This window comes from Mustela putorius, unplaced genomic scaffold (genome assembly GCF_011764305.1).
Source record: "Mustela putorius furo isolate JIRA1106 unplaced genomic scaffold, ASM1176430v1.1 tig00003942_pilon_pilon_pilon, whole genome shotgun sequence".
In the NCBI taxonomy this organism is placed as follows: domain Eukaryota; kingdom Metazoa; phylum Chordata; class Mammalia; order Carnivora; family Mustelidae; genus Mustela; species Mustela putorius.
Genome location: NW_025422087.1, coordinates 11,043,627 through 11,068,285, shown reverse-complemented (window position 1 = coordinate 11,068,285; position 24,659 = coordinate 11,043,627). Strand labels below are relative to the sequence as shown.

Here is a 24,659-nt window from a genome sequence, read left to right as displayed (position 1 = left end):
TATGGCAAACTTGTTCCTTTATTATTATTTTTAAATCACTTTCTTCCTCAATAACCATAGTAGCACAAAATTAATAAAAAAGCAATATTGATAATACTGATACCTCTACAATCCTGTAGCTTCCACACAACTTTTAATTAGGAGTATGTGAGAAAATATATATACATTAGTACACACACATACACACACATATTGAGAGACTGCTGATAATGATCTAAAATAGTGGAGTTCTTCTAGTCCAAAATTTACACTATGTAATAATACTGCAACACACTGCCATGCTTTAAATGGCAGCAGAGGCAAATTTTTCACCAATTGCACATTTTAGGACAGCAACTCTGTGTAGGTCTTAGACTGTCTGGGGACTTTTTGATATAAATAGGTCAATGTGGTCTGACTTAAGTGAAGCTTATGGATTAGAAAAGAAAAGAAACCTTCAGATGCTCATTACCAGTCCTTATCTCTCTTAGAATTTTAGAATGACGAAGATAGACCTTGTAAAAATGGTGGATTTTTATCCCAATCGGGTTACTAGAGTGTATCACCTGCGCAGTCAACCAAAGCGTCTATTGAAGCTCCACTATTTAAGATTAGAAAATATTTGAACAAGAAATGATCCATTTGCCATGGGAAGACAGGGCATGTTGATGCAGTGGTCTCTGTAGGCTGAAGAAGTTGTGTTTATGCTGTGGGCCATTTGTTTTTAAAATTAAAGGACAATTCTTACTCTGAAGAAGTTGTAGTTTGCTCTGTTTTGTTTTTAGGGGAAGCTTGATTTTTTCCATTTTCCAAGTCTATGCTCACATGTGTGCCTCATTTCTTGGATAAAGACCCCAGGTTCAGTGCTTGGCTGACCACAGTATCATGACTCCCAGGACCACTAATCTCCCAGCAGTGACATAACTTGAAGGTCCACAGTTTTTAATAAAAACCCACATCCTGGAATGCTAATGCAAAGTATTATGTTAACATAGAACAACTAATTCTCAGAGAACTGTAACATTCATGGAGTCTATAATAACATGTATATTAGCAATTTAGTCTCTTTAAGTTTTGCAACCTAATGTGGGTGAGCAAACATCTGACATCTGGGAGACTTAACAAAATTCTGTGCTAAAATTATAAGACTATGAAACTGAATAAAGGAACATGCTTACATGACTGCTAGGAGTTATTACTGTCGAAAACAGAACTAAGTGAATATTTTCCATATGCTAATTTCCACTAACAGAAAGTATAGATATAAAATAAAAACCTCTTGCTGTCTCTTAGGATGTTTCTTAGTAGCAGCAATTATCACAAAGAATTCTACAACAGTAGGGGTATTATGACTATAACATAAATAGAAAAAAAAAATCCAAGAGGCAAAAATACATTACAGACTGCATCATAACACATATTTGTCTTGCTATTAAAAGTTAAATTCTTCCAGTACTTTTCCATGATGACTTAATTCATCAATAAATGTGATTCCCATTTGTTAAAGTGAAAACAAAACATTTAGCATATTTTGCCTCCGGTTTTAGGAATGTTCTACATTAAATCTAAATTGACTTTTTTTTTTTTTAATTTGGTGTTTCCACTTTATCTTTTAAATATGGAGAATATCTTCTAAATAGTTCAGACTTAATTTTGCCAGTTTCTTCTAGCTCAGTTGGTTTCACGGTTTTGTAAGACAAATGAAGTGCAAGAGTCCATATCCAGCACCCACTATGAGGCCACCTCAGATGAGTTCTGCCTCAGGTGTCCAGCAGAGTGAAATGAACTGATCCACCTTGAAGAAGTCTGCTCCGATTTGTCAGGTGGTTTGTGTGAAATTCTGCCCCTCGAGGTTTGCACACATTTTCTCTGAGTCAGCGTCAACTCCTACATTCACAAATGAAAAGCATCATGAATGGAACAAGAAATGAGGGGTGAAGGAGGAGAAACAGGTCTAATTGGTTGGAAAAGAAAGGGGTTATTTCTTTCATGAAGCAACTCGTTCATGTGACACTTCCTGCAAGGGAAAACCTAGGCTGCTGTACCATTCAGGCATTCTTCCATCTTCATGAGGAAAGGTTTGAGAAAGTGGACCTTTGAGAGGAAATACTACAGACTTCCAAATTGGTGAAAGAACTTCCAGCATCGCTTGGATACTCTGGGTAGGAGGAGCTGGAGGAGATGATATTTTTGAGCCTCTGGAGGGCAATGATTAAAAGCAGAAGCAGAAATGCTAGAAGGCTGAGGAATATGGACACATAGATGTAGACATTTGAGAGGTGACCTGAGGAAGGGTCCACTGACGTGGACAGGGATGTGGGAAATAGCTCAAGGAAAGTTCCATTTTCCACGTTACCCGAAAATACAGATGAAGAGTCAGGTTCAGACATCTTTGTGGAGGGTCAAAGAATGCACAAGTATGTTAAAAGTCTGTTACAAAGGGGTTAAAAAGGACAGAATCAGCATTTTTTTTTTTTTATGATAGCATCAGCAAAGATTGTAGGAAGTTAAATCAGCACAACAAACTTCTTGGTTTTCAGACAAAGGCAGCAGGGGATCAGGTGTCCTCTGGCACTGCAAAAACAAACAAACAAACAACAAAAAAAAACAGCTGAGTGCATTATTCACAAAATATCACATTTAAACCTGATTTCTAGTTTTCACTTGAAGGAGGGAAGGGACTGAACAAAATTACTTCTCCAGAAATAGATAATGTTTATGTCATTATATTACAAACGATGATATAAAAATGAACTTTTATTTTACCTCCACAGTACCTAAGATGCCAGGATTCTCCAAGGAACTAAAATAAATAAAAAGGAAAATACATTTCTGATGTGCTCCATCTGCTGTGATTTCAACAGATGCTCCAAGTGGATGCTCTGAGAATAGGACCCAAAAAGTCAGCACCAAACCTCCCTTCTCTAGAAATTTAACTCTGCGCACCTCTAGTCCACTAGCAGTATTTATTTCTACCACTTTGAAGAATCAAGCCACACATGTAAGTTTGCTTTTTCTTGAACCTTTATAATGTGATTTGTTTCTAAAAATTCATTTCCTTGAAATAAGGGGCCATTTCTTCATGTTTCTTTTTGATCTACCTGTGTACCTTGTTCTGCGTACTTCAGTGCTGAATAAAAAACTTCAGATTAATTTTGAAGAAAAAAAGTTGGATTCCCTTTAAAAGTACAAGGTTTGCTGTCAAGAGATGTAGGTTTGAGGGAGGCTTGAATTCCCCCTTTAGCTTTCAGGTGTTGGGCAAATGGCCTACATTATTCTGAGTTTCACTTTTCTCATCTATAAAATGTATAGCTTGCCCCATTCCCTCTCTGTGTTATTCAGGGATCAAGAAAATAGACATGGAAGCACTTTGTGAAGTGTAAAGGTTTGGACCAAAATAAAGTTTATGGTGTGTGTATGTGTGTTAATAGGAGTGGAGAAGGAATAATTTTCTCTCAGCCTGGAGGCAAAGAATGATCTTTACCATATTCTCTTTCCTAATGTGGTCCCTTGAGAATCACTAGAAGCAAAGCAGACTGACAGGTAGGTAACAAGCAGGACACCACATGGCTCCCCAGGCTCCAAGTGTGGGTGCAGTGTGTCTCAGACACCCTCTCCTTCATCACTGGGAAAGTCACAGCCAGTTTCTGCCTGGCTTCCAGCCCACTAAGTCCACGTGGTGGTGAGGAATTCAGCCTGAGGGAGGAAGGTCCCTTGGGGCAGACTCTTCAGGTCCAGAAGAGATGCTCTTCCTAGCTCTTTATGGCATTCAATCCATTTGCTGTAAATTTTTAAATCTCCTTGTGTCAGCTGTAGTGAAATGTTAATGTGAAAAGATTCCCTCTGCCCCTGGCTCTCCCTTTTCCCAAACTCTGCCCTGCATTTTATCTTGAAAACTTGCCTTTCTCTTCTGTTCTCCAGATCTAATTAAGGGCTGACTCTTTGAGGGGCTGACATTGGTCACTGTGGTCAGAGCTAAGCAGCCTTAATGATCCCTGAGAAGGGGGGACACTTCGGCAATGGCTGTCCCTGCTGGGTGTCATGCAGGCTAATGATCCTAGTGAGTTCTTCTGAGTAGGCCACATACAGTGCCTTAGTAGTTCCTAAAATAATTTGACTCCTACTCCTCATTATGCTTTGCTTGGTGATTTTAATTCCATTAGGCTGCTACAGGCTCCTAACAAACCTTAAAAAAAGAGAGAGAGAATCACATTGGGACTCAAATGTGTCACACTGATTTGGCAATCCCTTGCCTTTTTATAGCATTTAAATGTCTTAGCCATTCATCTTTAGGGAAAATAGAGTTTCAGAGGCAGCATGATGTATAGGAAAGAAAACTAGGCTAGAAACATTATGGGCTGAATAGAAAGAAAATATTCTTTGTTTTGGTAAGAACTCCTAAATCTTGCTGAGGAAATGGAGAGACAAAAAATCTAATTGATTTGACAAAAGAAATATCTCATTAGAAGATAAGCCAGGACTTTGGGCTTCTGCTCATCTTAACTCCTTATACCATCTGGTCTCAATTTTCCCATTATTTGAGTAGTAAGAATTTTTACATCCTCTTTTCCTAGCATGGGTAAAGAAGGGACAATGCATTTTGTGTGTTCCTTACAGCTCCTTGGTAGAGCAGGAATTATTATTCTCACTTGAGGAAACTAAGCCACAAAGACATGATTTACTCAGGCTCACAGCTAGACAGTGACAGAGGATGGACTAGACTCCATGCCTCAACTGTGTTCTTAGTTTTCTCAACTGTGATGGGAAGAGGAAAATTATGAAGACTTGCATCATTAGTTCCTATCTGCTACCTACTATGGGCTAGCTCACAATTTAATCTTGATTTTTTCAGTCTTCCTATTTATGCAGTAACATTAACCTTCCCTACTTTGCTAAGAGGTCCTGACCTAGTCTGTAAGAACATTTCCGTAAGCATTCTTAGAAAATTATAAAAGGCCAGCCCAAGTAAAGTACCAGTAGACGAGTTCCTTCTGAATGCCTAGAAAGGACAGAGGAACTTTCCAGGTCTCTGCTAGTCCTACAGTCTGACATGTACAGGTGACAGATTCAGCTGGAATTGGATTCATTACCCAAATCTGTCATTTTCTGGGGTAGAGGTGGAGACACAGACAATGTCACTAGAGTATCAGCAATTTAGCACCTACCAGAAGACTTGTTAAAACAAAAGTATTTCTTTATATATAAATATTCCAAGAACACTTTTCACATTCTGAAGATCTCCTTCCAAAAGCCCACTGCTGAGCCTCAATGGTCTACAGAAAAGTTTACAGGAAATGAGATTTAAGAAGATTTGGGGAAAAGATCTGATCTTCTAAGTCATCTTGGAAGAATGGTGGAAATGAACAAATGAAAGCTCATGTCATTATTTGACATTTCTCAATTAAATAATATAAATATTCTCCCAATATTTCAGATTTAATATCATTTCCAGAATATGTTGTAATTTTAAATGACAGATAGGCAAATCTAATTTCACTGTTCTACTTTGAAACAACAGAATATATGCACTGTTAGAAATCATTTTAATTTGATGGCATTAATTCTCACTTACTGAATTTTTAAAAATTGATAAATCCTCTTTCGCTCTGGTGAACATTTTGATAGTCTGTGTATAATGCTCAGGATGAGGCCAGTTGTATGTGTTCAGGACTTGTGACCATGTGAATGAGGCCAAAAATGGCGCTGTGAAAATGAAATCAAACGGCTATGTTTCAAGATGAGGCTTCTTGGGCCATTTCTCCAAACAGATTAGGTTTAAAGAAAAGAAGAGAGAGACTTCATCTTAAATGCATAGCCTTGACCTGTCTCAGGGCAGCATCAGTGTACTGTCATTTTGGTGGCACCTAAAGTCACATGGGCATGATGATTCTTTTTTCTGAACCATCCTCAGAAAGTGATTTTTGAGAAAGGAAAATGAGACAGCTGGATCACAACATTATAAATGAAGATCTGTATAAATGTTTTGGTTCAGGGTCAGCCACTTTCCCTTTGTGTCTCAGCATAAAAACCTGTGCTGGGAAGAAATCTACAAAAGACAGTCACCATTGAAGTGAGGAAGAGGGGACCTATAAGGTGTCCATGAGCCCAGTGAGGTGGGGAGATGAATAGACAGCAAACCTGGGGGTCTCTGGTTCCATGGCACTCAGCAGCATGCCTCTATGACTCTTTTGGAAGAATGGAAGCTTTCATTCTCATGGGGTGATTATAAGAATTGTAAGTTTTAGAAGAATAAAAGCATACTCTCTGACGTGTACCTTTATGCCTGGTAAAAAGAAAAAGAGCTGACAGACCCCCATCTCTGAGTCTGCTCACACAAGCCCTACAAGACCTCTGGTGGCCAGTGTGTGGGCAGAGCCTTTGACTTCTATAAAATAATGGTGTATAAAACTCAGCCTAGAGTCAGCCTCAAATCTGGCACAGCAATTTCTGAGTTTCCGACCTTTATTCAAAAACGTGTCTATGTGAATAACAACTATTTGAAAGGTTTTTTGTTGTGGGAAACTGGGTAAGTTGCTTTGTTGCCTTATAGACATAAAGAGTGCCCTGGCTGTTAGGATGTTGTGTCAACATTTTATCATTATAAAGTCCTGCTATGTCATTCTCCAGAATGGCTGTTATCCCAGACCAACAGTAATGATTTGAGAAAGATAAAGTATTAACACGACATGGTAAAATGTTTGTTTTTGTCTACAAATATAAAATTTGATATTAAAATGTAATGATATATTCTTTCTCTGTAGAACACATAGAAATTAACATTTCCAAAATCTAGTAGGGACCTTATCACATTTAAAGCAAAGCTGTTTTTAGTTCTGCTTAGAAAATAGTATGCTTTGTATGAGATCTCGAGCCACTCCTTTACCATTTGCACAATTATCTTCGCTCTTAATGCTTTTTCTTTGGTTGATGAGAGAAGGTTGGTGTTGACATACATACTTCCCACAATTTCTAAATGTAGATTGTCACTTGGAGTAAATGGCAAATACTTGCCCATTGGGCTTACAATATTGAAAATAAAGTTTACTATCTTATGTGCTATCCTTATTCAAAGATGATTCAACCATCCATATATTTGAAAACTGCTCTTAATTAACGCAGTAAGAGGGTAGAACTATATGTGAATTCTGTTTCTTAGTCCCTGTAAGAGTCCAGTAAAAAAAAATCAAGTAAGGAAATAAATTGAGTCTATCCGTTATTAAATATTGAATAGAGTACCATCTTAGAGAAGAAATATAGAAGATGAAGAGTCTGAATAATACACTAGAATTCATGGATCTAAACTGGATAATGTAAAACAAAAAATTAAAATTAACAGTTCTCTTTACCCACTGTTCAAATGAATGATCAGAAAATATAGTCAGAGTTTTTTCATTATATTTTGGTGAAAATTTAAAAAATGACACAGTAATAGCTTAGTATCAGCTGAAATTTTATCTTAAAATATTTTATTTTATTTTTTAAAGATTTTATTTATTTATTTGTCAGAGAGAGAGAGGGAGAGCGAGCGAGCGAGCACAGGCAGACAGAATGGCAGGCAGAGGCAGAGGGAGAAGCAGGCTCCCTGCCGAGCAAGGAGCCCGATGTGGGACTCGATCCCAGGACGCTGGGATCATGACCTGAGCCGAAAGCAGCCGCTTAACCAACTGAGCCACCCAGGCGTCCCAATCTTAAAATATTTTAAAAATCAATTTCTAGTATAGGTCATTACGTTGCTTTGGATTCAGACTAGTCTCCTATATCTCTCTACCCTGGTGATGACCTTTGTCTATCTGGATTACCCTCAGGCCCAGTAAAATACTTCCTTAACAAAATAACTAAATTATACTCAGAATGCTTTTATGCTAGGTCAGTTATTTTGTCTTAATTCTTTAAAAATTAATTACACACATAAACTATAGTTCACAAAACATTCAGAATATACCTTTCTTAATATACAGAATGGTGTACTGAGTGAAGTTAAAAAAAAAAAAGCCTCATACACAAGAAAGTATTTCAAAAGGGGATTTGAAAAGGACTGACCATCTTCTACAACCTCAAATGTCACAGTAGATATGACCTCCCTTGCATTTATATATCACTGTTTTTCTGGAAAAATCAAAGTATTCTTAATAAATTTGTGTTATATTTATATTCCATATGAAGATTTTATGTCCAAAACACTGCCTTAGGAAGAATAATTATTTAAGAATGATACTATTTTAGAATAAGTTAATTTAAATGGATAATTTTCTGGTTAAAAAACAGATCAAATACAAAGCCAGATATAGACAGCATTTTCATGACTCTTTTATGATGTTTAGAAAAGGCCAGGAAGGGCTCTGTCCTACCTTTTGGGGATATTGGATCCCTCTTGGCTAACACTATGAGTCTAAATCAAAATGAGAAAAGTATCAACCTGAAGGTTGAAGGAAGCAGGAGCTGTTTAAGCAGCAGCAGAACAATGAAAGTCTCTTTTAGGGAGCTGGAGAAAAGGTCACTGGCTTAAACATTTCATTTAAAGAAAAAGCAAAGAGCCAGAGAAATAATGACTTGAAGATCATAGGCAAGGTCGAAATGAATCAGTGGGAGGAAAGAAGGTAAGAAGCAAGAAGGGCCTTTCAGGATGTTACAGTATTTTTAGTAAGGGCTTTCAGGTCATTTCTCTCCCTCCACTCAGATCTAATCATTTCCAGTATTTTAGAAGTGTAATAGGAAAAAACATTTGTTATTCTTGGAGCAGCTAGAATTGGTTAAATCATAGCATTAGTATGTAAAAAAAAACCAATGCTCTCGTAGAAGAATGAAATGGTGTTTTTTCCTTTTCCATTGTCTCTCATTCTCCCTCTGCAGTCAAAATAATTTATATCCAATATTTTTTTGGTTCAATCAAATTGCTCATAACAGTCCCCTTATAGAGTATGACACTGGGAAAGATTATGTTTTTATAAAGTTAATTTTGTGATTAGCTACAATTTTCTTTAAACCTTTACATGTAGACCACTAGGTATCTCTAGTCTACTCTCTCAGGCTCCAGGGAGCTTTGGGTTCCTCTAAAACTGCTGTAAGAGAACAGAGTAGAGCCCAGAAATTTGGTTTCTCAACAGCCATTTGATGATGTCCACTGTAAATCTGAGCAGATTCCTCAGAAGTGGGCAGCCATGGGCCATAATGCCATTCACTACAATCAGAGGAGAACATGGTATTGTATTACTCCCTAACAATACTTCTGTTTGTTTCTACTGCTACCTTCCTCTTTAAATACATATATTCCTTAGTTCATAGCTTATTGTCATCATTGATTCCTTTTAATCTTAATTCCTTATTCCATTTTCTTCCCTTTTCTACAGGCATCCAAGCTAATGTGTTTAATGAGGAACTTTCTGTTTGTATGTTTCTATAAATGCTTGTTATTTTTCTGTATAAATTTTCTTGTAAATTTTCCTCATCTCATAAACTTTGAATTTATAAGAATGGATATATAGTAAATATTTCATTCACTCCATAAATTAAACTCTAAGCTTCATCTCTACTTAAAATATCTTACTAATTGAGAGGAGAAGAATATAATTATATAATGTATCTCATTCTCTATTTTTGCACACAGGAATATGTCAGAGACTATCCATAAAATCACATTTACAGGTACAAATTGAAAAAAAAAATAGTGATGAGACATAGGTTGTCTTTTTTTTTTTAAATTTAATTAATTTATTTTGACAGAGAGAGATCACAAGTAGGCAGAGAGGCAGGCAGAGAAAGAAGGGGAAGTAGGCTCCCCCCTGAGCAGAAAGTCCAATGTGGGGCCTGATCCCAGGACCCTGAGACCATGACCCGAGTCAAATGCAGAGACTTTAACCCACTGAGCTACCCAGGCGCCCCTGAGACATAGGTTGTTTTAAAAGAACTTCAGTATTAGCAAATTATTTAAGCAAGCCACCATCCAGATCTGTCTTTATTGGCAACTACAGTCATGTATTTGTTTCAACTAAGGTGTTTTATAGTCTGCTCCTCAAGAAGAGATGGGAATATCACAAATGTATATAAATGTTTTAGGTCTTGCATTTTAAGTCTTCAGTCTCCAGCTCACAAAGTCTTCTATGTGATGACATTTTTAATCAAGGCACAGCATTTACTTGAATTAATGAACCATTTTTCCTCATAATATAAGTACAAATAGAACCTTAGTTGATTACATAGTGTGTGAATTGCCAATCCCTTCTGGATATTAGCCCAGTGTTTAGCATAATATATACATATGAATTTTACTAAATAAGTTCTCTCATTTTCTAGTCCTCAATAGCTGACAGTCAAAGTATGATGATGCTTTCCACAGTAAAATGAATATTTAAAAAGAATGCTTAGTAATTGGCAGCTTACGCAGGCTGTTTTGGATACATTCAGTTTTGGCCATGTTACATGATTTAGGAGTCATATGAATACTAAGAAAAAGAAATAGAAGGCAGATTTCAAAATCTATCCCCTAATGCAATGCAATAACCTTGGGCCAATTAAAAGGAAAATCAGCTTTGTTATAAAGGACATTATTAAGACAACTGGAGAAATTTAATTATAGATTACACACTAAATAACTATATTATGTAAATACTAAACTCCCTAAGTTTGATATAGGAGAATGTTATTTTTAAGAAATGCATGCTAAACTTTGTAGCCATAAAGTGTCATGTCAGCAACTAACACTCAAATGTTTCAGCCAAAAATAAATAAATAAGTAAAAATAGTACACACATTTACATACACATACAGAAAGATGATAAAGCAAATGTCAAAATGTTAACAATTGGTTACTCTAGTTAAAGAATATATAGGTGTCTGTTGTTGTTATTCTTGTAAATTTTCAGTAGATTTGGAATTTCTCAGCATGTAAGTTGGGGAAAAAAATGACTTGTCCCAAAGGATGTTAAGAAAATATGCTTGGGATGCCTGGGTGGTATAGTCAGTTAAACATCTGACTCTTGGTTTTAGCTCAGGTCATTTTCCCAGGGTCACGAGATTGATCTCTACATTGGGCTCTGCGCTCAGTGCAGAGTCTGCTTTAGACTCTCTCTTCTTCTCTCTCTCTGCCCCCCACCACACTCTCTCTCAAATACATAAATAAATCCAAAAGCAAAGAAAATATGCTTGGCATAATATGCAGTAAATCAGCTAAAATGTTGGAAGCTTCTAAAGAAACACAATGACAGAAGCCTGATTCCTTAAAGGAATCTATCCAACAACACTGAAAAAACTCAACTATTTGATTCTGCCATCAGCTCATTATGCCCACTAAGCCATGGGTACTAGGGATGGAGCATGAGAGGGTAAGTTAGAGGAAGTTTAATATGACCAAGAAACTGGATCCATCGTGGTGGGAAATGCTACCTAAAGACCAGGAGTGGTGACTCACTAGCCAGCCTTAATCATGACTTCACTGCTTGCTGTCACCCACTGGTCTGAATCTCAGTATGGACCTCCAGAATCATGGACTCCAATTATGCTCATCTTATATCATCAGTCATCTTCAGAAGTGGCCATGGGCATCTCTCCTATGGTGTAAATATCCAAAGATAAGGAGGCATCTTAGGTCAAGAGAAAATAGATTTCTTTTCTTTTTAATTGAGATATAATTGACATATAACATTATTTTAGTTTTAGATTAAGTAGGTTCTGATACTAGTTCCAATTGTGAGGCAGAAATAGTAGCCATTCTCCACACCAACAAGCAATTCTAGGAACACTAGCTAAGTGTCCTGTAATTCAACTCAAATCTAACACTGTCTACTGGGAGATAGCCTCAGATGCCACAGGTTGAGGGTTCAATCCTGCAAGACCCTTCCCCTCAACATACACATTTCAGACACCAATCCTAAACCCCAGGATGTTACCTGTGTTTCTGATTGGCAATAAATCAAAGGTTCCCAAGCCCCTCTCCTCCAGTTCAATTAATTTGCTAGAGCAGCTCACAGAACTCAGAGAAACATCTTACTTATTACGTTACCATTATGTTATAAAAAGATATCACTCAGGAATAACCAGACAGAGGAGATACAGAGGGCAAAGTATGAGGAAAGGGCACGGAACTTCCATGCTGAGTGTGCCGCTCTCCCAGCATGTCCGTGGGTTGGCCTGTCTTTTCGCGTTTTTATGAACACTTCATTACATAGACATAATTGATTAAATCATCCATCACTGGAGATTGATTCAACCTCCTGCCCTTTTCTTCTCTCTTCCCTGTTGAACTCAAACTTCCAACCTTCTAATCACAAGGTGGGTTCCTCTAGCAACCAGCCCTCTCCATTAGGTATGGTTCAAAAGTCACCTCAATTAACATAACAAAAGACACATTTGTGCCATTCATCAGGTAGGATATTCCTAGCATGCCATAAACAGGGAGGAGATGGAATATATATTCATTATCAATATCACACAGGTGTACAACATAATGACCTGATATTTGTGTATATTGCAAAATGATCAAATAAGTCTAGTTAATATCTATCACCTCACATAGTTAAAATTTTTTTCTTGTGATGAGAACTTTTAAGATCTACTCTCTGAGCAACTTTCAAATAATACACTATTATTGACTATAGTCACTATGCTGTACACTACATCCCCATGACTTAATATCTAACTGGAAGTTTCTATCTTTCAATCACTTCACTGATTTCATGCAGCCCCCCACCACCCCCCTCCAGCAACCTCTAGTCTGTTCCCTATAGCTGACTTCAGGTTTGCTTTCTTTTGATTTTTAGATCCACATATAAGTGAGATCCTACACTATATGAGTACTATATGAGTAACTACTATATGAGTAGTTACTATATGAGTTAACTATATGAGTAACTACTATGAGTAGTTCTCAGACTTATTTTATTTAGAATAATGCCCTCAGGCACAAGAGTGGTTTTCTAATAAGGACAAATGAGGTAGACTCCTGGTGAGAGCCCACAGCTGTCAGTGAGGCCCAGATTCTACACAGGGACCTCAGGAAACAAAAGCGCAAATAAACTAAGTACAAGTTGGAGACTATTTAAGGCAGCAGGTGTCAGATAGGCTTCAAATAGTATGTTCTGAAGATCAAAATCCTTTAAAACTCTTAAACTAGCAGCCACCTCCCTAATCATCCTGGTTTGGGTGAGTCCTCTAGTGTGGCAAGATGCTAAGCCTGACCACAAAAACTCTCTTATAGTCCATGGTCCATATTTTATGAAACAGGGGCCAATGAACAATTTAGAAATTGAATCATCATGCAAAATGCAGCTACAAATGAAAAAATAGGGGACACTGATATTAATAGAGCTTTTGCTAGTCATCACCAATTATATGACTGCAAATATAGGTAGGTACCCTAAAATGATGAGTATCTGAGGAGTCAGATTTTAGGCAGGGATTACATTAAACACCAATCCCATAAGGAGACAATGTGCTCTCTTATGACTCTGAAATTACTCATCTACCAGGATTTCCAGGTACACCAGGGAGGGCAGGGGACAGAACAGGACATTATGTCCTTCATCAGGAAAGCATGTTCCCATGTTGGATTTCCCGTGGTCCTGCTAATTCTTGCTTTGAATCAAATAGCAGAGATTGCCTTAATGCTTGCTCTCTCTCTTTTTCTGTTTGTTTGTCTCTCTCTCAGGCGGTACAGTAAACTCAAAAGTCTGGCTAACAAAGAGAATGTCTGCATGTTCCTTGTAACATGGAACAAAATGATATGGCAGGCTATCAAGTGTGGGAGGAAATCAAGTCCTTAGCAGCTTGTTGTCATTTTAGATAACAACTCAAGATGAGAATCTGTCAAAGACAATAGGGAAGCAATAAACAAGTGTGGGCTCAAATTCTCCCAGAATGTGTTAAACTTAAAAATGTAAGGAGGTGGGGGCACCTAGGTGGCTCAGTCAGTTAAGCATCTGACTCTTGGTTTCAGCACAGGTCATGATCTCACCCCATGTCTGTGTCTCTGGTTCTGTGCTCAGCAGCGAGTCTGCTTGAGATTCTTGCTTTCCCTATTCCTCTGCCCCTATCCCCCACCACACACACCCACCCTCTCTCTCTCTCAAATAAAATAGTCTTTTAAAAAAATAAGGAGATGTAATTGAGAAATAATTAAGAATTATAAAAAACAGATCACTGAAATAGTTATATAGTCTTCTAAAAATATAAATAAATATGGTTTTATTCAAGGAAACAATGTGTATCTCTTATATGAGATTTTTATTTTTATTTATTTATTTATTTATTTATTTAAAAGATTTTATTTATTTACTTGAGAGACAGTGAGAGAGAGCATGAACGAGGAGAAGGTCAGAGAGAGAAGCAGACTCCCCATGGAGCTGGGAGCCCGATGGGGGACTCGATCCCGGGACTCCAGGATCATGACCTGAGCTGAAGGCAGTTGTCCAACCAACTGAGCCACCCAGGCGTCCCTTATATGAGATTTTTAAAAAATATATATATTTTTATTTCTTTTCAGTGTAACAGTATTCATTGTTTTTGCACCACACCCAGTTTGTCCATTATCAGAGTGGAGCTCTCTACCTTACCCTTAAGGTTGTAGGTTCTGTGGCTTTTATTCACTTGTCGGAATAGCTTTGGTCGGAAACATATGTTCACACAGCGCCCACTACTCTTATATCTAGTCTTTAGTTCTCTTTTATTTTAATGGTATGGGCTGGGATGTAGGGGGCATATCATGCCAGAAAATTTGTGGGAAGCAGAGGGGGAAAAAAGAAGGTGACAGGAGCATTCCCACATCATTGTGGAATGGGAACGTCTTCAGAACATGATAGGCAGAGAGGTATACCCAGGATGTTACGTAGGAGAAAGAATGTCTAGCACAACAGTTTGGGGAAACAGTAGTAACAACATGAACAACAGTAGCCAGTATTTATTAAATTAAATAAAAGCATGTACTAGTTGTGTATGTGTGTTCATGTGTACATATGGTGCATGTATATTTTCTCTAATCTTCACCGCTCTTTAAAGTAGTTATTATTATCCCTCATCTTTCTTTAACAGATGAGGAAATTAAGGATCAGAGAATTTAAAAGCTTACCCCAAGATCATCCAGCCACTTAGAGGCTGGACTGGAATTCAAATCTATATCCCTATGTCTCCAAATGCTCTGTGTTCATTTCGTTCCTTCTCTCCAGGGATCCTGAGAGTAAAAGAGGGATAATTTTAAGACTTGTGGTCATTCATGCTGTTCATATGTCTCTGCTGTTCCTTGATCTTTCCAGACGTGTTACAGGATTACATGTTCCCATCACCTTTGAATTTAAGGTAGCCAGATGACTTGTTTTGGCCAGTGAAATTTGGGAAAAGTGACATATCACTTCTGGGTAGAAAATGTAAGACCCCATGTGAGATTTGCCATGTCCCTTCCCTCTGCTGCAGTAATTGGGTAAATATGGGAAAGCTTCCGTCCCAGGTGAACTGAGTGAACACCTTCACCCCTTGCTGGCTTTATTAATACTTAGTGGAAACAATTAATGCACTTGTTGTTTTAAGCCTAATCTACCTTCTCCTGACTAATACAAAATCTTACTATATTATAACAGTAGAGGTTATGCTGGATATTTGAGAAATTGACTATAAAGAATTAATATTCTGAATATAACTGAGAGTTGCAAGAATTGTCTATGTAATATATTGAAACCCCCTTATGGCACTGGTGAGAAAGAAGGTTGTAGAGGATGGGCTAGCTTTAATTTCATGCAAGAGTAAGGTTTATAAGGATGAGAATTAGCTCCTGAGACAGCCAAACATATATTCCCTCGCAAGCTGGGGAGTGTTGAGGTACTACTTGTGAGGACAGTCCTGACCAGCTGTCACTTAAACATACACAAATGGCTTCACATGAGAATAGGTGAGAGATAGTGAGGATATATTAAGAATAACTTATTACTCCTAATGGAAAAAAAAACAAGTAGTACTGTCAAATTACACAGGTAATGAGACAGTGGTGTTGCCTTTGGTTCTGAAAAACTGTATCTTTTTGTGCATTCATTTATTCATTCAACAAATACTTGTTTGTTAACTATGTATAAGAAAGTGATAAAATATCACCATTACACACAAGAGTCTATTGCACATAAAATTTTTACAGTGACCATCTTGAGTAATAAATCTAAAAGATCTTTCCTTATATTATCTGTGCTAAGTTAGTATGTTTCTTTTAATCTGGCCACATGTTACTTTTCCAGTCTCATTTTTTTTTCCATTGTTCCTAAGATTGATTGTCCAATTGTAGCAACTATTCTTGATTTCCCAGAGGTTTTTATTTTTATTTTTTATTTTAAAGATTTTATTTATTTATTTATTTATTTATTTATTTTTAAAGATTATTTATTTATTTATTTGACAGAGAGAGATGACAAGCAGGCAGAGAGGCAGGCAGAGAGAGGGGAGGAAGCAGGCTCCCTGCCGAGCAGAGAGCCCGATGTGGGGCTCGATCCCAGGACCCTGGGATCATGACCTGAGCCGAAGGCAGCGGCCCAACTCACTAAGCCACCCAGGCGCCCTAAAGATTTTATTTATTTGACAGACAGATCACAAGTAGGCAGAGAAGCAGGCAGAGAGAGAGGAAAGGAAGCAGGCTTCCTGCTGAGCAGAGAGCCCGATGCGGGGCTCGATCCCAGGACCCTGAGATCATGACCTGAGCCAAAGGCAGAGGCTTTAACCCACTGAGCCAACCAGGCGCCCCTCCCAGAGTTTTTTTTTTTTTAATTTCTGTATGCTTAGTCCTTGTATTTGTACATGTCTTCTCCCTAATTCCACCCAAAGCCCAATTTGTCCACTCTTCAAGACTCAAACTTTCCCCTGCTCTGTCTCATCTGGTTATTCACTCAATATACAAATCCCCACCGACTTTCTCTATAAAAATTCCTGGCTCCTACTGCATTCTCATGACAATTTCTGGACCTTTTTACACTAGCATTTCTCACATTTGATTAGACTTACTCTATTTGTTTACCTGTTGGTCTTAAAGCTTTGATGGACTATGAACTCCTAAAACCGAGGACTACCATTTCACTTATCTTTATAAGTGAAACAGCACGATGTCTTATATAAAGGCATCCAGTAAGCATTTGTTGGATGTTTGCATGAATAAAATAGTAAAGGAATGAAGAAATCTGAAGCTTCTTGGAGAGGTATTCCGTATTTGTTCTATTTGGGGATACAGTAATATTTATTACTTTGTATTAATACTTTGTAATTAATACAAAGTAATACACTGTATTACTTTGTATGATTTTGTATTAGTCAGGAGAAGGTAGATTAGGCTTAAAACAACAAGTGCATTAATTGTTTCCACTAAATATTAATAAAGCCAACAAGGGGTGAAGGTGTTCACTCAGTTCACTTGGGACAGAAGCTTTCCCATATTTAAACAATTACTGCAGTAGAGGGAAGGGACATGGCAAATCTCACATGGGGTCTTACATATTCTACCCAGAAGTGATGTGTCACTTTTCCCAAATTTCCAAAAATTCAAAGAAAAGAGAATTTATTATATTAATAAATATAGTAATAATTATTGAATGAATGAATAAATGATTTCATATAAAATCATATCAATTACTCAAAGCATAAGTACTCAATATTAAAGAATAATGATATAATCTTATAAGTTATGGCAATAAAATTTATAAATTTAAATAAAATTCAACATACATTTAAATATAAATTTAAATTTATAGTTTCAGGTTCCAGAGCAAACTCTGAGCATACTTTTTATCAAACAGCCGTGTCTTTCAACAAAAGTTTTATTTAGTCAAGTATTCATGAGATAACCAAAAAAAGGATGGAGGAATCCACTATAAATATTGAAACTCATCACTGTGAACATAGCTGAGGAGTTATAGTAAATGTATTTTGAAGCAGTATTGGGCTAGGAAAATAATCCAGACCTTAGCTTCTTAGAAAAATAATAAAAGGAATGAAAACACATGAGCACAAATATTTGGTTTTCCTTTTCATTCATTCTGGAATGGACTTAAAACATTTATCATGTATCTAAGTTATTCCTTCTTTCCCTATGGTCTCTCTGAACATTACCTTTCCTCTATTAAAAAAAAAATCAAATAATACCAAAACAAAGATTAAATAAGCAACCACCAAAGGAAAGCATTTTTCACAGAATTGGGTAGCTAGAAGTCCTTATAAACCAGGAAACTGAAGTCTTTAAAAGTTAAGTAAATTAATTTTGAAGGTTATTGTTCATACACCTTTTGGAAAAGGATGGCAGAAAGAGATAGCTGGTGACTGAAACCACAAATTAGGAGCCCAGGATCCTTTTCTGGTTCCAAATCCAGTCTATACTCAGAGCTGAGCTGGGTGGCCAGCAAGAAGTAATTAGATGAAAAACACGTTACTCAGTATCTTTTGTTATCCAGAGGTTAATTCTTCATATGAATCAAAATATGTGCCAAACCAGGTCCAAAACTGATAGGGATAATAAAGAAAAACGGGACAGAAGGAAAGAGCTGGTCTAGTGCCAGACCAACTTTGTTGGCAAGTAGTCCTTTTGAAGGTCTGAGATCCCATCAATAGTCCTCTGTCACTTTAAAAGTCACAGTGCCCTTAATCGTGTACTTGAGTGATGGAAATTGAGGTCAACAAGCTCACCAAGGACTTTCTCATGAGGAATAGTTAGAATGCCAGGTTGCCAAGGTATATGAAAGCCATCAAGGAGAGTATTAGTAAAAACATATTTTTTGACCTGGGTTCCATTTACAAGGGTGTTTTCAAATTGAACACATGAATCATAAATTATATACTTATGACTTTGTGCACCTCTCTATATGACTGTTAAACATATAACAAATGGGTTTGTTTGTTTTTTTTTTTTTTTTTAAGGGCAGAAAATATCATGTGCCAGGCATATAAAAGATATTCTGGGCCATAGCAAAGAATATCTCCTACTTGTTGGATGAATTATTTGAGTGCTTCCCTTTTCATCCAAAAATATATGGTATTGTAGGCTAACAATATTACTTATATTCTGATAATTTACCCCATGGGAAAAATCAGACAAGTGTAAAGATACATGCACAAAGACGAATTATTCTGTAGCTAAACATTGGAGCTACCAAGCGGTCCATGAGTCAAGAATTGGTTAAATAAATGGTAGAAGAGTCATGCAATGGAGGATTGTAATATAATGAAAAAGACTACATTTGCTAGTACGGAAAGATGCCAGACATGTATGGGCTAAGTCAAAAACTAAGCTTCAGAATAATGCATAGTATGATTCCATTTATATAAAACAACTACTAGCACTACTACTACTAGGTGCACATACACAGTTTTAGAGGCATGCAAAAGAAAACTAAACTGAACAAGGTTGTGCACAAAGTTAACAGTTTTTGTTAGCAGGTGATATGGGTATGTTTGTTTACATCCTAATTTTGTGCATGTCTCTGAATTTTGATACAAAGAAAATATTTGTTTTATAATCAGAGAAAAAAGCAATAAAAATATTTTCATGAGAAAAAAATAGAAATAAAATTTAATGAGAGCTTATGCAGTGAAAATGCAACTGGTCTTTAAGCCTGGAACTCTTTCTCCTCCCTCTCTTCTTTCCCTCCCCCCCATCACCACTATTCCTCCTCCTCCTTTTTTTTGTACTGCATATATACTTAACAAAACCTTTGAAATGGTTCATATGTACCTTTTCTTTCAAAGTTTAAGACTCTCTGGCTGAAACAAGAAAGTCAATCTGTCCAATAGGGCTTAATTGCTCTTTGTATTATATTTGCATTTTATGGGATATGTGAATGTTCTCTTTAAGAAAAGAGAAGAGTAAATCCAGCTGCTATAATCCCGGTCACAGGGAAATTGAAAGTGAGCAAGAACCAAACCAGTTTAATTGGCAATAGTTAATAGATTACCAGGCAGTTCTAATCAGTACCAGACTAATGGCAAATTAATCAGGAGAGCTGCCATTCTGGCTTTCCCTGAAGAGTGAATCTATGTGTTGAATGAATTGTTTATTGCTTTAACTGTGGTGTAAGTCATATTCCTTTCATTGTGAATTTGAAATAGGTTCTTACAGCCACCTTATCCTTTTGTTTCTCATCAAAAATTGTATTCAGGTCTGTTACCATAAGATACCTTGTTTAACAAGTATCAGAGGCTACAACTTCCATATCCTCTCACTATTATCTATAACAATATCAAAAAATCAACAATATCAACAACATCAATGGCATCAACAATCAAACCCATAATGCAAATTATAAATCTGGACTGACTGATTTCCCATGTATCTTAATAGATGAGAATTTAAAACCTAGGAACTTAGGAAATATTGATGATAGTCTATCCTATTCCTGATATAAATTCAGAGCTTTGAAATACTGACACTGTTTTAGCTGGGTTGTGCCATTTCATTCTTAGAGATTCTGTAATTTATATAGGGCTACTTGACTATTCAGAATCACCATTTTTTGTCATTATTGTTGCCAAAAAAACTTAGACTAAACAGTGATTATTTCCTGCCTCCAAATGTGTGCAGGAGCATGGATCCTATACACAAGGAACTCCTTTTTTTTTTTTTTTTTAGAATTTATTTATTTATTTGACAGAGAGAGATCACAAGTAGGCAGAGAGGCAGGCAGAGAGAGAGAGGAGGAAGCAGGCTCCCCGCCGAGCAGAGAGCCCAATGCGGGACTCGATCCCAGGACCCTGGGATCATGACCTGAGCCGAAGGCAGAGGCTCTAACCCACTGAGCCACCCAGGTGCCCCCATAAGGAACTCCTGAAGGAGGCATTCTGTATCTCAAGACTGAGCAACTCAAAACACTATATCCCATGGACACATCTGCCACAAATCAGAATCAGAACAAAAGGGATTCCAGCACTTGGCTTACTCGTCTGCTACCATGTATCTGAAGTGATCAGTGAATGCACAGATAGACTTCCTGAGTTCTAAGTCAAAGGCTGATCCACATGTGCATGTATCATGGACTTCTGCACCTAAGCCTGTGGCTTGATTTCTCTATTTAGATCTGTTAGCTAAAAGGAATCCTGCCAATTCATGCACTTGGTTTGAGCTTTTTCTTTATTAGGTTCCCTACTCCTTTAACTAACTTAAAGGCTTTTTATTTTTTAGCTGTCATTAAGAATCATAACATATAATAATAAAAGTTAAGCCTGGGATGCTTTATATTAACATAGTAATACATAGTAATATAATAATGCAATATGCTCCACACATGTCTATTTGAAGAAAATGGCATTCTTCTACAATACTACTTTTGGCTTCTAGTTTCACTTAACAGATGTTTACTGAATGGCTCATGGGTGCCAAGAGCCAGGCAAGTGGGACCTACACAGGGCCTGACGTCAGGACCTTTTAGAAATGTATTTTTCCAGGTTCTTAAATTACTATTTAAAAAACCCAAATGAACAAAACACAAAAATTCAGTCATAATTTTACATTTTGCTTCTCTCTAATAATAAATTAAATATAAAATTATTTAAATAAAGTCTACAACTTTTTTTAAAAAGCATATTAAAATACAGAGATGAAATAATACAAAAGGGAGAACAGCAAGCTTCGAGAATAGAAACTAGATCTGAATAGAGGTCAAATCAGAGAGTTTTGCTTCTGATGGGTTAATCTTTCATTCTCACAATAAATGAATGACTCCACATTACTTAATGATCAGTGTGATTAATCATTCTTACCAATCAGCTGTCATCCTTCATTTGCCCTGATTTAAAAAAAAAAAAAAAAAGGAAAGAAAAAAAAAACTCTTAAGAAACCTGCATATAAATTCTCTAATGGGTTTGATGCTACATATCATCACACCATTATTTATCTCTTAATTCCTGACAGGCTTGTACACAACATAGACATCCAATAAAATCTGTTGAATTGAAATTACAGCAAGGAAAATGGAATGGATCTTACCTTACATGAAGCTTCTTTAATGAGAACCATGAGCCTGTGTCAAGCTCTTCAGAACACTCTGCCTTATGTAAAGAAATCAAAAATAATAAATACATAAGCCAAATAAATAATAAGCCTTAAAATAAAAATACATAAATGTAATACCCCACCCATTTTCTGGAACTCAGTATTCCCAGAATATTTCAGAGGTTGGCAGATGGTTCTCCATCCCCACAATGCCCAGCATTTGAAGGACATGTCCTGTGGGAGTCGTGTCAGTGCAACTCGGCAAGGCAGACTTACTAATATACACTTCAAAAAGCAATTGCATTAAGGGATCAACTAGGTGCTGATTATAAAGTGTGTACAAGTGAGACGGTGTGGGTAGGAGCAAGATGCCTCTATACTTAGTGAAATGAAGCATTTTAGTCACAAAATAGATTTAAGAATCTGTAGGAGCTAGATTACAAATAAGTTAAAACACTCAGATTAGTTGCATACCTTAAGCTGATTAAATATGTCCTCCTTTCTAAAGGAGGGTGCATTGGGCAGCTAGACTGCATTGAGACAAATCTTTTAAGAGAAAAGTATCACTTATCTTGCCTTTTTTCCTGTTGATCAGTTGCTGTGTGACAATGAGTCTAGAAAAATCTAAAGCAAAAAGCTCCCGAGGAGAAAGATCTTGAGCAGTGGTCTCTTGGGTTGGCCCTGGGACATAATCACTGCCCATTTCGTGCCCTTTGCACCTGTAGTGTGGACCCGACCAAATGCAATGGCTTTGAGAATGTCCAGAGCCATCCAATCCAACTATCAACCACAAAGAACCACTTAAGTACTTCAACACTTTAGGGGAAAAAAAAAAAAAAATTCCAAAGGAAATTTAACAGGCAGAGGAAACGAAGGTTAAGAAACAGACCCTGCCTCTAGAGTCTGACACCAAACCGAGCCTGGTCGGCCCCAGACATCCAACCGCAGAAAGCGCGCAGATCCCGCCAACCTGGCCCCAAGCTGTTTCTGTGAATGAAGGGATCCTTCTGTTACCCGGAGCGGGCCACATCACACACCTCTTTCCTAAACACGAACTCAGTTTGCCCATAATCCACGCATTTCGACAGGGAAACACGGGATTCCAGTAGCTGGTGCAGTTTTCTTCTAGGTTTTTCGGGAACTCGGAAACTGACGCTGGGGAATGCAAGTGTTCAGCGCCAGGTAAAACTTCCCTGGATCTGAAGCCACTAAAATGGGTGGAGAGACTCGGGTGAGCCACCGTTAAGGTGGAAAGCATGCAGTGTGCGCGTGGCGAGTGCCCAGATAGGCGCAAAACAAACAAATGACCGCGCATACCACAAAGGCAAAAGCAAACAGAATGCACCTAGAAGCACGTTCTGCAAAGTGTAGAACTGTCTACGCTTGCACCCAGGAATCAATCTCTGCAACAGCGGACGCGAGGGCAGATCCTCCGGGCTCTGTGTCGGGGACTGAAGCGGGTCATCTTGGGGCTACTGGCACTGCGTAGCCCAGGGAAGTCATCTCGAGAATCGCGAAAGCCGACCTGCGGAGGTTGCTGGGGGCCATAAAGGACACGGCCGGCCACAAAGGAGATAGATTCAGGGGAGTCCAGAGAAGGAGCCTCCCTTTGGGAGCCAGGGAGATTCGGGGGTTGGGGGGGCGGCTCCGGAGGGAGTGGAAGCTCCGGAACTCGAGGCCGCCCCAGGAGAGGAGTCGGGACGCTCCTCGCAAAGGGCGAGCCCTCCTTCAGCGCTCGGCACCTCGGGCGTCTCCGAATCCCCACTCTAGTGCCTCCGCTCGAGGGAGGCTTCGGGAGCCTCTCACTGACCTGCGGATCCGGACGTGCCGACTTCCCCGGCCGCACTTGAGCACCCCGAGTGAGGTTGGGGCCGCGCTGAATTCCTCGTAGGCGCCCCTGTCTCAGCTATCCGCGCCCGCGAAGCCGTCCGCGGGAATGTCGGCTCAGCAGGCGGCGCAGGACCAAAGCGCACAGGCGGGCAGTGGGCGCAGCTGGAGTGAGCCCCGGGGCCGCGGAGTCCGCGGGACCGCGGGTCTTTCCCCCGCCCCTCTGGTCCGCACAACCAATGGCGGCGAGCCGGCCCCCTCCTCGCCGCCCCCCAGCCGCTGCTCTTGGCTCTAGGACAGCAGCCTTGCTCGGGCGAGGGAGGAGCTTGAGCCGGTGTTGGAAAATCCTGGAGGACGAAGAGGCGTTCGCACAGGGAGCCCCATCTGGGGAAGGCAGGTGTGGTGCCGTTAACTTTTGTGTGTGGGGGGGTACGGGGGTGCAGTTTCTCTGGAGACTCAGAGACCTCTCAGCAGGCGAAAGCATGTACTTTATGCCAAGTTTCTACCTCCTCTTAAACGTCTATTATGAGTTCCACGCAACCCCCACTACAGACAACGAGTCCATGACATCAAGTTCAGCTCTGAGCTGCATGAGGGTATCGCCTCATCCCGTGGTGATGCTTTTCTCTTCTTTCCCCTCTGAGTCCTCTGCCAAATCATCAGATGAAATGAATAGGATTGGAGTTCCATCACTGCCAGGACAACCGACAACCCTAAAAGTCCTTACTGGGTAACTGGCTTAGAGAGAGTCATAGACCTTAAAAGAGCTCTGGGAAATGAGCCTTTAACTGACAAGACTAACCGGTTACCAGGTTACCAGACCCACGATCTTCACTTAAAGACTCTGGATTCGTGTTTTTCAACTGAAAAACTTATTCCAACAGATCATTTGATGTCTGTGGTCTCTTCTACTCAGACATTCAAC

General features: G+C 38.5%; 1 protein-coding gene across 8 annotated transcripts; it reads right to left on the bottom strand.

Annotated features, from left to right (window-relative positions):
• On the bottom strand, positions 1–24,080 carry SERTM1 (serine rich and transmembrane domain containing 1). Of its 8 annotated transcripts, none has more exons than XM_045069611.1 (5): positions 23,718–24,076; positions 21,902–21,963; positions 21,676–21,701; positions 15,035–15,136; positions 1–2,553 (listed from the first exon to the last, which is right to left on the bottom strand). In XM_045069611.1, the coding sequence occupies exon 5, from the start codon at positions 2,367–2,369 to the stop codon at positions 2,046–2,048; it is 324 nt and encodes a 107-aa protein (XP_044925546.1). In that variant the 5' UTR covers positions 2,370–2,553; positions 15,035–15,136; positions 21,676–21,701; positions 21,902–21,963; positions 23,718–24,076; the 3' UTR covers positions 1–2,045. The 8 variants fall into 8 exon arrangements, 7 of the variants coding, with proteins under 7 accessions (XP_044925546.1, XP_044925549.1, XP_044925547.1 ...); XM_045069614.1 differs by having other exon boundaries at positions 21,902–21,959; XM_045069612.1 differs by lacking the exon at positions 15,035–15,136.
• Positions 24,081–24,659: the final 579 nt, after the last annotated feature.

Coding starts and splice junctions, on each gene's coding strand:
- SERTM1 (XM_045069611.1), bottom strand. CDS start 2,369: ATGTCTGAACCTGACTCTTCATCTGTATTTTCGGGTAACGTGGAAAAT.